Source organism: Scophthalmus maximus, chromosome 4, assembly GCF_022379125.1.
Source record: "Scophthalmus maximus strain ysfricsl-2021 chromosome 4, ASM2237912v1, whole genome shotgun sequence".
Taxonomy (NCBI): domain Eukaryota; kingdom Metazoa; phylum Chordata; class Actinopteri; order Pleuronectiformes; family Scophthalmidae; genus Scophthalmus; species Scophthalmus maximus.
This window is the reverse complement of record NC_061518.1, coordinates 15070878-15085746: the sequence shown is the minus strand read 5'-3', so window position 1 is coordinate 15085746 and position 14869 is coordinate 15070878. Positions and strand designations below refer to the sequence as shown.

The 14869-nt window shown below is 41.0% G+C and overlaps 2 protein-coding genes across 2 annotated transcripts; both read left to right on the top strand.

The window, feature by feature from the left end:
* Positions 1–1138: 1138 nt before the first annotated feature.
* eif3m (eukaryotic translation initiation factor 3, subunit M) lies at positions 1139–6872 on the top strand. Its single transcript, XM_035628680.1, has 11 exons — positions 1139–1295; positions 1854–1986; positions 2290–2428; positions 2660–2783; positions 2962–3056; positions 3470–3553; positions 3646–3745; positions 4241–4322; positions 5210–5353; positions 5784–5844; positions 6632–6872. The coding sequence occupies exons 1-11, from the start codon at positions 1254–1256 to the stop codon at positions 6753–6755; spliced, it is 1128 nt and encodes a 375-aa protein (XP_035484573.1). The 5' UTR covers positions 1139–1253; the 3' UTR covers positions 6756–6872.
* A 3115-nt stretch (positions 6873–9987) lies between these two features.
* prrg4 (proline rich Gla (G-carboxyglutamic acid) 4 (transmembrane)) lies at positions 9988–14672 on the top strand. Its single transcript, XM_035628002.2, has 6 exons — positions 9988–10551; positions 10646–10809; positions 10893–10920; positions 11712–11853; positions 12700–12894; positions 13462–14672. Exons 1-6 carry the CDS (start codon positions 10455–10457, stop codon positions 13487–13489), a joined length of 654 nt encoding a protein of 217 aa, XP_035483895.1. The 5' UTR covers positions 9988–10454; the 3' UTR covers positions 13490–14672.
* Positions 14673–14869: the final 197 nt, after the last annotated feature.

Below are 14869 nucleotides of genomic sequence, written 5' to 3'. Positions count from 1 at the left end.
ATTCTGGACTTGAAATAGACCAGGCACTTGACAACAGCTGTTAATCAGATAATAAAGGCCTCGGAGTTACACAAGCCCACTTGTGGAGAAGCAGCAATAAATTATTTGCCATGACAGCATACAAGGGTGGGACTCAGTACCAGGCACTTGCCTTCCTAACACAATGACGCATCCTACTACCACTATGGTGAAAGACTCCGCCAGCCAGTTCCCCTCAGCACACTATTTAAGGTATTTATCCGGCTGAATGCAATGGAGTCCAGTTCCTGTAACTGCTTAAAGAAATATGTGACAGGCAGACTTTCGAGAAATTATGACAGGCATGATGTGTCTCCACGGCCGAAGGAATTCCCGCAAAATACGCACAGTTTTGTGACAGATGAACTGTGAGCTGCAGTGCAGCCTTGGAAATGGAAAGCACTCCACAGTATCTCCGGCCTGTTCAACACCTCTAAAGTTGGTAACCTGACTCCGGGGTGTTAGGGTGAACTCCTGCTCCACTTACTCTCTTCACCTCCCTCACCTCAATCATCGCATGACCTGCCATAGTAACAATGGACAGAATCCCACTTGGTACAGAGGCCCAACACGTGCGCCCATAGGTCAGCGGGTGTGTGATGGAAGAGTGCTGCCCTATGACACCGACAGTGTTTCCGGGGTTGGAAATCTCTGGAGCAGACCTGCTATGGTGGTCTTCCACAGATGGACTGAGGCTCCATCAGATAACCTCTCCCGGTGATCAGGTTCACCTGCAGGCCTTAACTCTTGTCCGAGTCACCCAGGGTTAATCTCCCAGAGACGGGTATTGATATCTGGAGGAGAAAGAATGAAAGATCAGGATATATTGCTGGAAGTCTGGTGATTTATTAAAAAAAAGCAATATTTATGTGGTTGTCTGGCCTCTAAAGGATAAGAGGAAGCACAAGCTGAAGTTGTGCAGTAGCACTGACAGGAATAAATGAATAAAAATACAATGAATATATTAATTGGATATTAAAAGATAATTGATGCGTATAAGAGTGGTACATATGTTTTAAAGATGCTCATAGGTTCCTAACGTAATTAAGTATGGGGGGTATTAATGCAGTGAGAATTACGTTAGCGTTTGTTTTCAAATCAGGTCGCTGTTGCTTTAACAACTTGACCCGGAAGAGCAAGACTTCCACCGGCAGGCCTCCCTTTTCTTTTCCGCTCGGGTCTCAGCAACGGTGGGAGCGTGGATTTCATCACCAGGGCTCAACAGATCACCAAACATGAGCGTCCCAGCATTTATCGACATTACGGAAGAAGACCAGGTACGACCGTGTCTTTCAGATAAAACCCGCTTCGCACTGTTCCGGGCCGCGGATGAGTCGATCGGTGGAAACTATCCAACCAGATGAGTTAGCATGCTAGCCAGCTAAACGGCTAGCCGCTAGCTTAGCCGCTGACAGGTACATGCTGATTGTTAGCTCCACGCCGACGATGTGCCACATGTGGAGGCGGATTATGAGTTACAACACGATCACACTCACCTCTTCGATTGTGCTTATGTGAGTTAGCAGGGTGTTGTTGCTTTTAGCGACCTTCATCTCGAAGCACTAAGGGATAATGCGTGTTGAACATTGGGGTAGCTAACAATGCTAAATACACATCTAAATAGACTGAGCCGGAAGTAGAACGAAACATCCAAAGTGTCCTGTTTACCACACACTCGGAGCTGAAATCTTTTCCCCTTACAGGTAGATGTGTAACACAATCTTCCCCTTTAGCTGGTTGCTGAAAATAAAAAAAACTTATACTGCTTCATTGTTACACTATGTAAATTGTGATGTAGCATTGACCTACTCCCATTATTATGTTTCTGTCGACAGGCTTCAGAGCTGAGAGCCTACATCAAGTCCAAAGGGGCCGATATCTCGGAGGAGAACTCTGAGGGTGGACTCCACGTAGATCTGGCTCAGATCATCGAGGCATGTGATGTCTGCCTCAAGGACGACGACAAGGGTTGGTGATGATGGAACAGTTCTTTTGCCTTTAATCACTCATTTATATCTTGGACAATCAGAGGAAATATACCTTTTCTTTCACAAGATAAAAAAAAAAGTTTACTTGTTTAACCGAAAACGTAATATCTTTTAGTTGTATCAAGTGTCCCAGTACGCTTTTGCATTGATCCGGCATGCACGACTTAAATGAAATGCTTTTGTTATTGTCGTCATTCATTACACCTGCCATGAATACGCCGCAATTTTGAAGGGGTGGCAATTCATTATTACTTGCGGCCTAATTCCTCGCATCTCTCTGCAGATGTAGAGAGTGTGATGAACAGCATTGTGTCGCTGCTGTTGATCCTGGAGACAGAGAAGCAGGAGGCTCTCATCGAAAGTCTTTGTGAGAAACTGGTGAAGTTCCGTGAAGGAGAGAGACCCTCCCTCCGCATGCAACTGTGAGTTCTGTCACTTCAATCCTTGTCAGCTCTATTTGCTGTTGTTTCTGGGACTTTAGGGGAAAACATGAAACCTTTCTTATGGTGACTTGTTTTGATGTAACAATATTAGGGGTGTTCATGTACTTGGCAGTTTAACATTGTTTAGAAAACATGGAGATTATGTATTTTTTTTTAAATCTAATCAATGTGCAAATATATAAATGTCTCTTAAATTCTCTGCTGTTACAGGCTGAGCAACTTGTTCCACGGTATGGATGAGAACACTCCGGTGAGGTACACGGTCTTCTGTGGCCTCATCAAGGTGGCGGCAACTTGTAATGCCATCGCCTTTATCCCCACTGACCTTGATCAGGTACATTCACCGTGATCACCTGGAAAAACTGACCACGAACATTGTTCATGATATTGTGTAATGTCTTTGGCTGTGGAGATAGTTGAATGGGTTTTCTATCAAACTTTGCAAATGTCCACGGGCTGTATTTTTTTCCCTCGGCAGCTGATTTTTTATAAATGTTTGTGCCCCTGACCAGGTTCGCAAGTGGATCATTGACTGGAACCTGAACATAGAGAAGAAGCACACACTATTGAGGCTTGTGTATGAAGCATTGGTCGACTGCAAAAAAAGGTAAATACATACAGGGCAAGGTTTGTGAAATGCATGTCTTGATATGAACAGAAGCAGAAATGTAAATACAATTTGCACAAGGTTTAAAAAACAACTATTTCATTAATCATTTTTGGTGTTTAATAAACTGTGAGACTGTTGTTAAAAATATGGTCCAGATAAAATGATCCCCAGATTTTGTCTTTGTATTCGTCTTCTGCGAGGTGTGTACACATGATGTAATTCATGTGAAGAGGTGCCGTTGTTTTCATGCCTTATTCAGTTATTCTCTATAGACAATCGGGGTTTCTTAAATTCAATATGCTCTTTTGATCATACATGCTTAGCTCTGGGCCTTAGTTTGTGTGTTATCCTTCAAGTGAAATCATCTCTGTGGGAAATTTTTTTCAACAAAGTCTTTATTCATTTTCTAGTGAGCCTGCAGCAAAGGTGATGGTGGAGCTGCTGGGAAGTTACACAGAAGACAACGCTTCACAAGCACGTGTTGATGCCCACAGGTAAAACTTGGAGAACATGTAAAATTTCCACTAAGCCTCAACATACTGTACATTTATCATACTTACATCCATTTTGTGTGCCTTGTATTCAGATGTATTGTCCGTGCCCTCAAAGACACCAACACCTTCCTGTTTGACCACCTGCTCACCCTGAAACCTGTTCGCTTCCTGGAGGGAGAACTCATCCATGACGTGAGTCCTGAAGGACGTGTGACTCTTTACGTTGTCAAGTATATAAAAGCGATGACTGGCACTCACAGGTTTCTGATACAATCTAGAATCTAACTAAAATGTCGTTTTTGAAAGATTTTGATTATGTTCATGTCATCCATAGACCCAAATTACATCGAAAACATTGTTTTCCAAGACAGATTTGCCATTAGTCATTTTCACAATCCTGTCAGTCTTTCAGGTGTACAATACCCACCTAGGTCATGTGATTAAAATGATGATACACTGATGTGAAAGCCCCCTAACTTAATTTTAATGCAATTTTGATATTTAGTGTCAGTGACAGCTAGGGCAAGCACAACGTCCTGCATCCACCCCAAGATGTAATGGGTTCTTTCTTGGCCCACGTCCCATCCTTCATGACTGTTAGCCTGTATGAATACAGTACACATATGATCTCATTGTGATTATACAGGTTCATAATGGATTTTCCTTCTTCTCCTTCTGCCTTTTCAGCTATTAACCATCTTTGTGAGTGCCAAACTATCAGCATATGTAAAATTTTACCAGAGTAACAAAGACTTCATTGATTCTCTTGGTAAGTATCCATACCGTAAGATATTAGTAGCATCAATTGTACAGACACAATTACATATATCATGTTTAAAAGTGCAGTTAAATAAATTAAGAAAAAATGTGAAAGTGCTACAACTGTCAGATTTTTCCTTAAAACCTCTCTGTACATGCAAGTGACTAGTGATAGAAATCTATCTCTTCTGCCTAGTTTTTCTTTTGAAACAGTATTGATGCATTATAAGTTAATCGGATTTGTGTGCAAACTGTTTTGTTATATGACGCTTTACAGAACCATTTTTAAATGGTTAAGAATATCTTCTTTGTATTTAGGCACTAGTGTTACTAAAGTTTAAATCTTTTTTCCACTTCTGCCAATGTAAGAACAGCCTTATTATAATCTATACAGCATAAACTGTATAAATGCTGTTGGTGTGATAGTGAAGGGTACATGTCAAAGTCTAAGAGGAAAAATAATCTTATATATATTATTATAATTCCTAGGAAAATTCTGTATAAATACCTCTACTAAAGTCCATTTAAAGACTAGTTGTATCACCGGTTCCGAATGAAATTACTTTCATAATTTATGGTTTCAGTGTTTTATTGTGATTTTAAAAAATCAATTTCATTTATATTGAGCCAATGTACGGTGCTCTGTTGACACAGTGCAGGAATGTGTGTGTCAGCAGTGAGTCTCTTTCTCACTACTAAAGGCTTAGGTGTAATTAAAAGCATGTGTAGGATGGATTCTCAAAACAGACAGTGTGGAGTGATGTTTGTGTTAATGAGTAGATTCCCTGACTGCCTGTTCCTAAACGTAGAAACAATTATCGCAGGGAAACTCCCGGAGTGGAGAGTAATCGCCTGTGACTGTTTTGTGCCTAATGATCCCTACGCGTTACTCTCCAGGCCTGTCTCACGAGCAAAACATGTCCAAGATGCGTCTGCTGACATTCATGGGCATGGCGGTGGAATTCAAGGAAATCTCCTTTGACACCATGCAGCAGGAGCTGCAGATCGAAGCCGATGACGTTGAGGCTTTTGTCATTGATGGTACGCACACTTCACCTTAAATACGTCTTTGCTGTCCACCGCTATTAAGCACACGGTTGGCATGCAAGAGCAAGCGGTGAAAGAGAAAGGAAAGTGAACAGTTGGCTGACTTTTCCCTGTCATTTATTTACAGCCCTTTTCCACACAAAAAATGTTCCCTTTGAAAAAAAAGAGAAAAGAATAATAATACAGTTTTGATGACAGGACCTGAGTACTAGTAGGATTTTACAAAACTGCAATGAAAAAATGGTTTAAAAGCAAGAATAGCACTTTTTAAGTGTTTTGTGGCTGGGATTAACTTCCTCTCCAATTTCATTTTCCAAGTGCATTCTCCCTTAAAGCACTTGTGTCTGTGGAACCTTTTTTTAGTGCTCTCTGTCAGAGCTTTTGGTGTCTCATAATTCCTCTCCTGTCTGCTTTGTGATTTTAGCTGTTCGGACCAAGATGGTGTACTGCAAAATCGACCAGACACAGCAAAAAGTCATTGTGAGGTAAGTAGCTCCATTAAACCATCTCACGTGGCTTAACTGTATTACAGTATGAGTAAATTAAGATCCTTGACGTACACTCGTAACTGGTACCAATCCAAAAGTACTCTTACCTAGATTGCTCCTCATACTGTACTGTGCTATGCATGAGGTGTCTTTCACACATTTCATCTTGTAACACTGACTGATCTATCATTTGTTAAATTGAATTTTATAACTTTTTTGGTTCTAAAATTTGTAAGCGGGTAGATAATCTGGTTTGTTTGAACTAGTCATCAGAAGTGTAGTTGATCTAAAAGAGATGAAATTCTTTTGATGTAAAAACAACTTCAAGTTTACTTTCAAGAGACCAAAAAGGTCCTCTGCTTTATCTTTTTTTTTAAAAATTTGATTTGGAGATCGCAGCTGGACTTGGGGGTGTTTGCTTCTGTAATTGATTAGGCTAATACTCGGCTTCAAGAATTTACTAATTCATCAGTATGTGGACTAGTTTTTATTACCGATGCAGTCAGCTCTCAAGTCATGGTCGAAGATGCCATGAGTTCATTTTAATATGGTCTGCAGATAAATACTTGCTTCTGTATTGAAACTAGCAAAAATATTATTGTTCCAGGATCTGTTACTGTTTCCATCTCCATGTGTGATATCTGACAGAATATAGGGCAACACCATATCTTTTTTTCATAGTTATATTTACTAAATCATTTTTATTTCTCTGATGATGCGGCACATAACCTTGTCTTGCACTATTTTATCAGTTTACCATTCTGACTTTTCTGTTTCCTTTTAGCCACAGCACACATCGCACCTTCGGCAAGCAGCAGTGGCAGCAGCTGTCCGAAAGCCTCAGCTCCTGGAAGGCGAACCTAGCAGCCGTCAAGACCAGTCTGCAAGCCCTATCGCCTTCTGCTTAGTTCCACCTTAACCCAACTCTCTAGACAGCCTGACCCTCGATTCTTTTCTGCTTCCCAGATTCCAAGACTGAGATGATCAGTTTTTTTATTCATACAATAAAAGAACAGTGGAGATCACCTGTGGTTGATTCTTGTTGTTGTTGTTGCTGTTGAATTAACACAGAAAGTAGTTTTGATGAATCATTAAAAAAAAAAAAAAAAAAAAATTGAGATACCAAAGCCAAAAGCTTTTCAGTCCGATTAATGGAAAATACACAATGCTGTATAATCTGTCTTTTCAGACACTTGTTTAGCTTGTCATATTTTCATAATGCCAGTGACTTTAATGGGGGCTTGTTCTCAAGCAGCTCTCAACATCTGCTTTTAGTTAAAGGACAGCGTGCCGGTATTAGATGAGCTGTGAGAAATGGCCTGCAGTTAGAGGGTCACTTGTCTGGGAACACATGAGGAGTGACAATAGCAATGTGAACTTAAGACGACCCTGTCTGCCGGGGCCAGAGCTGTATTACTGTAGCATCAACACGTAGAGCTTGTGGTGTAGGCTGATTCACTGCCACTAACAAATTTGAAGCTGTCCACCGGGTCATAGATACTGTTCAGCTGTAGTCAGCATGACTCACTCACAACGTGTCAGACAAGTGGAAAAAACAAGGACCTTCCTTTTGCCTATTGATGTAGTGCCATTTATCCTGCATCAATCTGTTCGCAGGCACCGGTCCAGAACACAAGGATGTGAACTCTAATGATATATGGCCCAGGCATTAGGTGTAAAAGGGGTCTGTTGGAGTTCTCTCCCCCTGAGGCTGTGATGAAATCAGCACAAACTCACAGTGCAGACTACTGAGATTGCACTCTTTGAATCCCCACCCCCACCCAAATCCAGTGCCCCCATTTCTTCTTTTTTTTTTTACACTAATGAAGCTACATTTGGGCCTGTTAGCGTTGTGCCACTCCTTGTTCTTTACAGGATAATATTATTTTTGAAAACTGCAATTCAGCTGCTGAAACATCAGATTAAATCGTCAGAAGAGGGTACACATTTGTTGCTGCAGTGTGTTTTCTTTCCTATCATACCAGAGGTCTGCTGTGGCTCACCGCTCACCTCTGTCCAGTTGTCCACAGGGAACAGCATCTCCAGCTCTTATCAGAGGGTGTAAATCACAAAACACATTCTCCGTAGCATAACCTCATCACAGCCCGGGTGGCCGGTGGCAAGTGGGGTACAGAGCAGATATAAAAATAATAATGATAATAATAATAAAGGCATATCACACTGTTTGTAGAGCTTAATATCTTAGATTCCACATCTCAGCAGACGCTCCGTTCTTCTTTTTTGCAAGCCATTGCAAAACTACTTTTATCATTCTGGACAGACTCTTGTCTCTATAATTGGTTTCACTGGCTTTAAGTCACTGCTTTGTCGATTGGCCATCATGTGAGATGTCCCAGATGTTAATGCAATGTGCTGAGCTTTGGTGTATCTTACAAACACCATGACCCCTTCTTATCATTGTTAGATAGAGGGTTTTTCTCTGCATTGTTCAGTGATAAAAAAAAACAGATCAGTTGAAATTCCAAAAATGTATTGTTTAAGATTTGACCAGTGGCTCCTTGACATTTGTTGTGCCTAAAAAATACAACATCCAACCATTACTTTCAAAGGTTAATCTGAAACTAATGAGGCATCAATTATTTAAATTAGGCTGATCAAATAGATATTTCCAGAAGTTAAGAGTATATTCAGAAGAAGCAAAAATCCCCCACAGTCTATGGAATTTAGATTATATCAAAAAGTCATATTGGCTAGAATTTTACACAATGTAGATTTAGCGCTCATCATTAACAATGGAAGAACATACAGGGTTTTTCTTATTGACCAGTGAGAACAGGAGAAATTATAGTAGCAATCAAAAACTGTCTCTATGCCCATACAGGCACCTGACTATGTATAGAATGAGTATAGAATCTAATCACTTAGCTACTGGTCCCCAGTCACTGTGTTTGAGCACATATCTCGCTATGTCAGCTCATAAAGTATGAATTCCCCAGCCACGAAGCACTATTAATCATTTTCAGCTTCAATATTAAAGTCTACAGTATCATCTGACGTCACACACTAGGTAAAGTCTGGAAGTTCTCATTTAATTGGCCCCTTTTCTTCATATCAACATTCCTCCGGGTAAATCCGAGGGTCTGACAGTATCCAGAGACGTGGCCAAGTACAAGAGAGGGTCTCTCACTGCCCTTCAATTAGCACCATCCAGAAGTCAGCGAGATAATGTTCAATTGCATCCTATCTCTGCTTTACATAAACACTGACCAAGAGGCCCGGAGGCTCTGAGAGAGATATGTCTATTTACACGGAGTGTCAAACATAAACACTGCTATGGAGGATGGTTCGCGGAGCAGAAAGGGAAACGTTATCTCTACTGTATTGATGCATGTTTGGCTCTTTGTGATGTCTTGTAATGTTGCTGTAGAGTCACCCGTTCTTTGCTGGGGAAAAAGACAAAGTGAGTGCATTACTTCTTCTTTTTTTATCACAGATGCCACTTTTCTGTCAAAATCACCCTGGAGCCCATCACACAACATTTTTTTCCCACACAATGCCTGAACACACTGTGGTGCAGTCGCTTGCAGCTCCCAGGCTACTGAGAAAAAATACAAATATTGTTATTTTAAAGTATATTAAAGTAAAAACGACCCTTTCAGTCCCAGTAAGATAGTTGACAAACCGAAAAGTTCTGAAAGCAGGATGTCAATGTCCAAGTTGCAAGAAATGTCTGTCACCTACTGTACATTAAATAGGATTACTACCTTGTAAATTCATTACATGGTATGGCCTCTTTTAAAAGTTATTGTTAAAATGTTTTATTGTTTAGAAAAATAAAAAAAAGCCTTCAGCAGTCATAAGTAGGATAGGAAAGTCCTTCATGAGACACTGCATCTCTTTTCCAGATCACACATTTCCTTAAAATATAAACAGCATCATAAATAGTTTAACGATCTCAAGCGAAGGCCCACGGATGGTGCGGAGCAGGGTGGAGTGCATCTCTGTGGAGCCTGAGTCAGAGTCAGGAGTGTGATGATTCACGTCCAATCGCATATGTAACACTACTGGGCCGACGCGCACGCTCACTCCCGTGGTTTCTGCTGCCACCTAGCGTCCACTCCAATGCACGCGGCCTCATCCCCTTCTCCAGGTGAACGTGATCGATTGGTCGAGTCTGCGCAGGTAGTGCAGGAAGAGCAGAGGCCACATCTGTTGGGAGTAAACAAAACCTTCTCCTCCTCCCTTTTTTCTCCCTTCAACACACCGGAACCGTCGTTTGGCGAGGCGGGGGACGACTTTATTTCCAGTTTTAGTTTTGGTTCTTTTTGCCAACAAATGATGAGCCGCGTGCCACTTCTTTCACGGGGCATCGTGAAACTCAACAGTTGTTCGTGACTCTCTCTCTCTGCCGAGCGTTTCCTGAGTCATCTTATCGGCGTCGAGGCCCCGTGGCACGTACTGCGCCCGCCGCTCCCTCCACACAGCTTTCACTTTGATGGTGCCGAGTATGTGCCATCGTCCAGCGTAGGGTACATGTAAAGTGAACGCGGTGTCTTCAGCCGATCGGCCACACGAAGGTGGACGCAGCAGTGGACTGTGCCAATTAATGCCGCACCCGCCGTGCGCGCGCAGGTGCACGCCTCACCATGTTGCTCCGTGCGTTCGTGTTCCTTCAACTGCTGTCATGTGGACACCTGGCCTGCACCAGGAACCTGCTCTCCGAGCGTGAAGAAGATCGGGAAGGTGAGAGTTCACAATATAAACGCACCGGTCGCCGCCTGGGTCCATCGATCCATCTCCTTGTCAATTAAATCCATCCTCTCTGGTTCTCCCAAAGTGTTTCTAGCCGTGGGCGACGCAAACTCGTTCCTGGGTCGCCACCTGTTGTTCAATCGGTTTGACTTTGAGATCTTCGTGCCGGGGAATCTGGAGAGGGAGTGTTACGAAGAGGTGTGCAACTACGAGGAGGCGAGGGAGGTGTTCGAGAGCATCCCGGCCACAGTTAAGTGATGCGGTCCGCGGGGGTCAAATGACGAGCACGAGGAGCAGGGCAGCGCACTGACGATGCTTTTCTGTCTTTGCAGGATGATTTCTGGAAGAAATACACCGCAGGTAAGAGAGAAGGAGAACACATTGATTCTTTACATAGGAAAACAAATGTTATCTCCTCGAACACTAAGGAGAAGTTTGTGTACGCTTGTGGAACTAGGGCTGCGACTGACGCTTGTTTTCATAATCGATTAATGCGTCGACTGTTTTCTCGATGTGTCGATTAGTTGTTTGGTCCATTAAATGTCATAAAATGGTGAGAGATGTCGATCGTGTTTCCCCAAAACTCCAACATGATGTTTTGTTTTGTGCTCAAACCAAAGGTATTGACTTTGCTGTCAGAGAGGAGCAAAGGAACCAGAAAATATTCACATTTCAGAAGCTGAAATAAGAGAATTTTGACCTCCTTTTTTTTCATAAAAACTACTTGAACCGACTACCAAATTAATCGCCAACTATTTTTGATAATCGATTACTAATCGATTAACTGTTGCAGCTCTATATGGAACACTTGTGTTAACCTGCTTTACCACTTGTTCAGCAGCCAACCATAGCTTAGAAAAAATTGGTTGCTTGGTCTACAAGTCAAAAAATTTGCTCAGATTACAACTGTGGGTCAAACAGTATCTCTGCAACTTTTCATTGTTTTGTTTTGAGGACCGAATATGGTATTGATCTACTCATTGTAAGCCTGTTACCGTAAAGTAATCAAACTATAATCAGATGAGAACGAAAGAAAAAGTTATGTATAACTCAAATGGCATCTTTTATTACATTGTACAACCCACTGACCTTATCAGACAAGCTCAATGCCGTCCTATCACAACGCTTGTGTGGTTTGTGATGATCCACAGATAAGGACAAGCGTCCCACACGGGTGGATGTGACGTCTCTGTTGGTGGGACTGATTGTTGCCGGAGTGGCTATTGTCATTGTCGGCCTCCTGCTCTGGTATTTCTGTCACGGCAAATGCAAGGGGGACTTCAGCCGAGCAAGGTGAGTGACGGGGTCTCTACTGCCACTAATGGCAGCCACTGTAGATTTGTACCATAGAAATACAACCATCCTTCAGCTACAGTAGATCCAAGGCTGCTGACTCTAGTGCAACTTTCCTCAGCATTGGCACCATAAACCCCTGTATTTTAATTTTTTGTCCAGTATTTTCAGCACCTTTACCACGTAATACTATACAAAATAGTTTGGAAATTTTCAACTGCATCTCAGATTTTACAGTACAATTTGATATTGCTCTGTCTAGTAGTAACTTTAGTTATGACCTATTTTGGGTTGCAAATAACAGATTAATCTGCCCTTTTGTTTCCTTTATAAATAATTTTGTCTGTAAAATGAATATAGTGGATAATGTTGTTCCCAGTTTCCAAAGTCCACGTTGACATAATAATTTTTATGATGCTTTTTAAAATATTCTGCTATCCACTTTGCTGCTGTAACACCCAAATTTCCCTGTTGTGGGATGGATAAAGCATTATCTTATCTTATCTTATCATAATTGATTGCTTTTCCTGACAAAACCCCCCCCAAATAGTTACAATCACACACAATTAAGAAATCAAACGTTCACGTATGAGAACAGTGCATGTTCTGTAGTTTTGCCTTTAAAAAATGGACTGTAATGATTAGTTAGTTGTCCAAATAGTTGCTCATTAATTTTCTGTTGGTCAACTAAACAATGATTAGATTGGTTGTTTCAGCTCTACACTTTTTTCTAATAATTTGTTGCTGCTTCTTGTCACACCGCTCGTGTAGCCCTTTTATTGTTCACAGTTGTTTAACAAGTTGAGGTGAATGACATGACATTGTTTGTCTACACTTGTCTCACAGTTCCATTCAGGTCCGCCCGAGGAGGAGTAATGCTTCTCTGATAATGCGACGGCTAGAGGAGGTGTCCTTACAACCTGTGGGTCCACCCGCAACCCCACCCCCTATGGAGGAAATAGACCCTCCCGGGCTGCCGTCCTACGAGCAGGCAATTGCCAAGAGTGGACAACATGATGCCCCACCTCCTCCCTATCCTGGGTATTTGCATATGTATCCGTATTTGCAGTATCCGCCAGGGCCTGGAAGTATATGGGATAGTTACACATTTACTCAGCTTCATTAAATTAGGAATATCATAATGGATACTTCACATGGTTCCCACGGCCCTTGATACCCTTTAGAGTTTGTGAATTTTAGGGATAACATGGACGTGCATCATTGATGGATAGATCGATCAGTTCTGAATGATTGATCATCAATTTACAGACAACTCCACCTTGAAAATGTATCTCAACTCAGAGCCAAGTCTGATCTGTTTTAGCAAACGACACAGCTCGCCAAGATATAATTTGTGTCCAGTTCCAAAAATGTGGACACTGTGTTTAAAGGACTACAGATCTTTCTATGTTGACACAAACCTACTGATAATGAGAAGTATTGAATGTGCTGCAGCTCAGAGCCTGAAGAACAGAACATTTATGACTGTCCAAATAGTTTCAGCCTTGAATGTACGTTATAACTCACTTTTCAGGTTCATCTTGTTCATGTTCACATATCCACACATTTTCTTAACTTATTTCTTTTGTTTTTGTCCTTTGGTTTTAGGTCACGGCCTGGAAGTATTCGGCGGTAGCACCTTCTGGAATCAGAAGCAGACAATACAACATTCACACGCTGCTCTGTCTGTTATTTTATACCTTTTTTTTTCCTTTGATCATCACAAGACTTAAAATGTGCCTTATGCCTCCTGTTTAATTACTCTGGTGAAGCTATACTTTCCCCTCATACATCATTGGTTCTTCTCAGGTCTGTAAGTGTATGTTTTTCCTTAGCAGTATAATCTTGTAATTTTTTTGCCCTCCCTTTTTGACCTACTCCTATTTTCTCAGATGCGATTGTGTTAAGTCATATAACCCAGGTACCGTGTGCTGAATCAGCTTTACAATACATTCTACTCTTTGCTGCTTTTTATCAAAATGAAAATGAGGAATCAGTAATGTGTTGGACACGAGAGCTTTAAGTTGAGGGAACTCTTATGCTCTTCAGGATATTTTTTTTTCTTCGATACAGCATGTGCACAGTAGGGCTGAGTGAAAGACTAGGATTGTATTTCATTACACTAAGTATTAATGGTGATCACTGAGAGACAGACTGATGTGTGTTGTGACACAGCTTACTGTCTCTCTCTGAAGGAAAATTATACCAACAAAACAGCTTGGCCTGATGGTTCATTATGCGGTAAAGGAAGTACTTACCTAGCAGCTTCAAAGATTCACTTTGTACTTTAAGCTGTGTATCAACATCTTATACCTTTATTTTGTTGTTAATTTTCAGATTTTCTTGTTGCTTTATATAGTTATGTTGTGTCAAAAATCTGATTCAACACATAATGAGAATGCTCTACTAATATATGAAGTCATTTTTACTGTCTTATTATGTACATTGTGGTTGATTATTAAATATACTATAAACAGTTGGAGGCAGTTTTATAACAGTTTACATTTTAAACATTACATTTCTAAAGTTATACATGAAAATTAGAGCTTTGATGAATACGACAGTAAAACATCTGCAAAATATGCTGCACAATGGTTTGTTCAACATGTAACAAAGCCACTCATTTAACTGTAGTTTGAATGAGTGTCTACTTTTTATTTTGATGATGCAGAAATACAAGATTGAAGAAGTTCCCTCCCAGTAAATTAGGCTTACCTTTACCAAAGTTTTATGATGACACGATAACTAACTGAGGATTAGTTTATTCTGGCAGATCTGAAGCACAATTTGAAATTAAAGTATTTTACAGATGTTTTGTATCATTTGCCAACTTGTGTGTTAGATTTTCAATGTGTGTGAAATCTGTTCAGATGGCTCGGAGCTCACCTGTGAATATCATCAGCTTTGAGAATTTTGTCTGCAGCATTATACGGATGAAACATGATATATATTCTTCTACAAAGCAATGTGCGAACTTGGAACACTCCAGTGATAAGTATTTTGATTTTAGACCAAA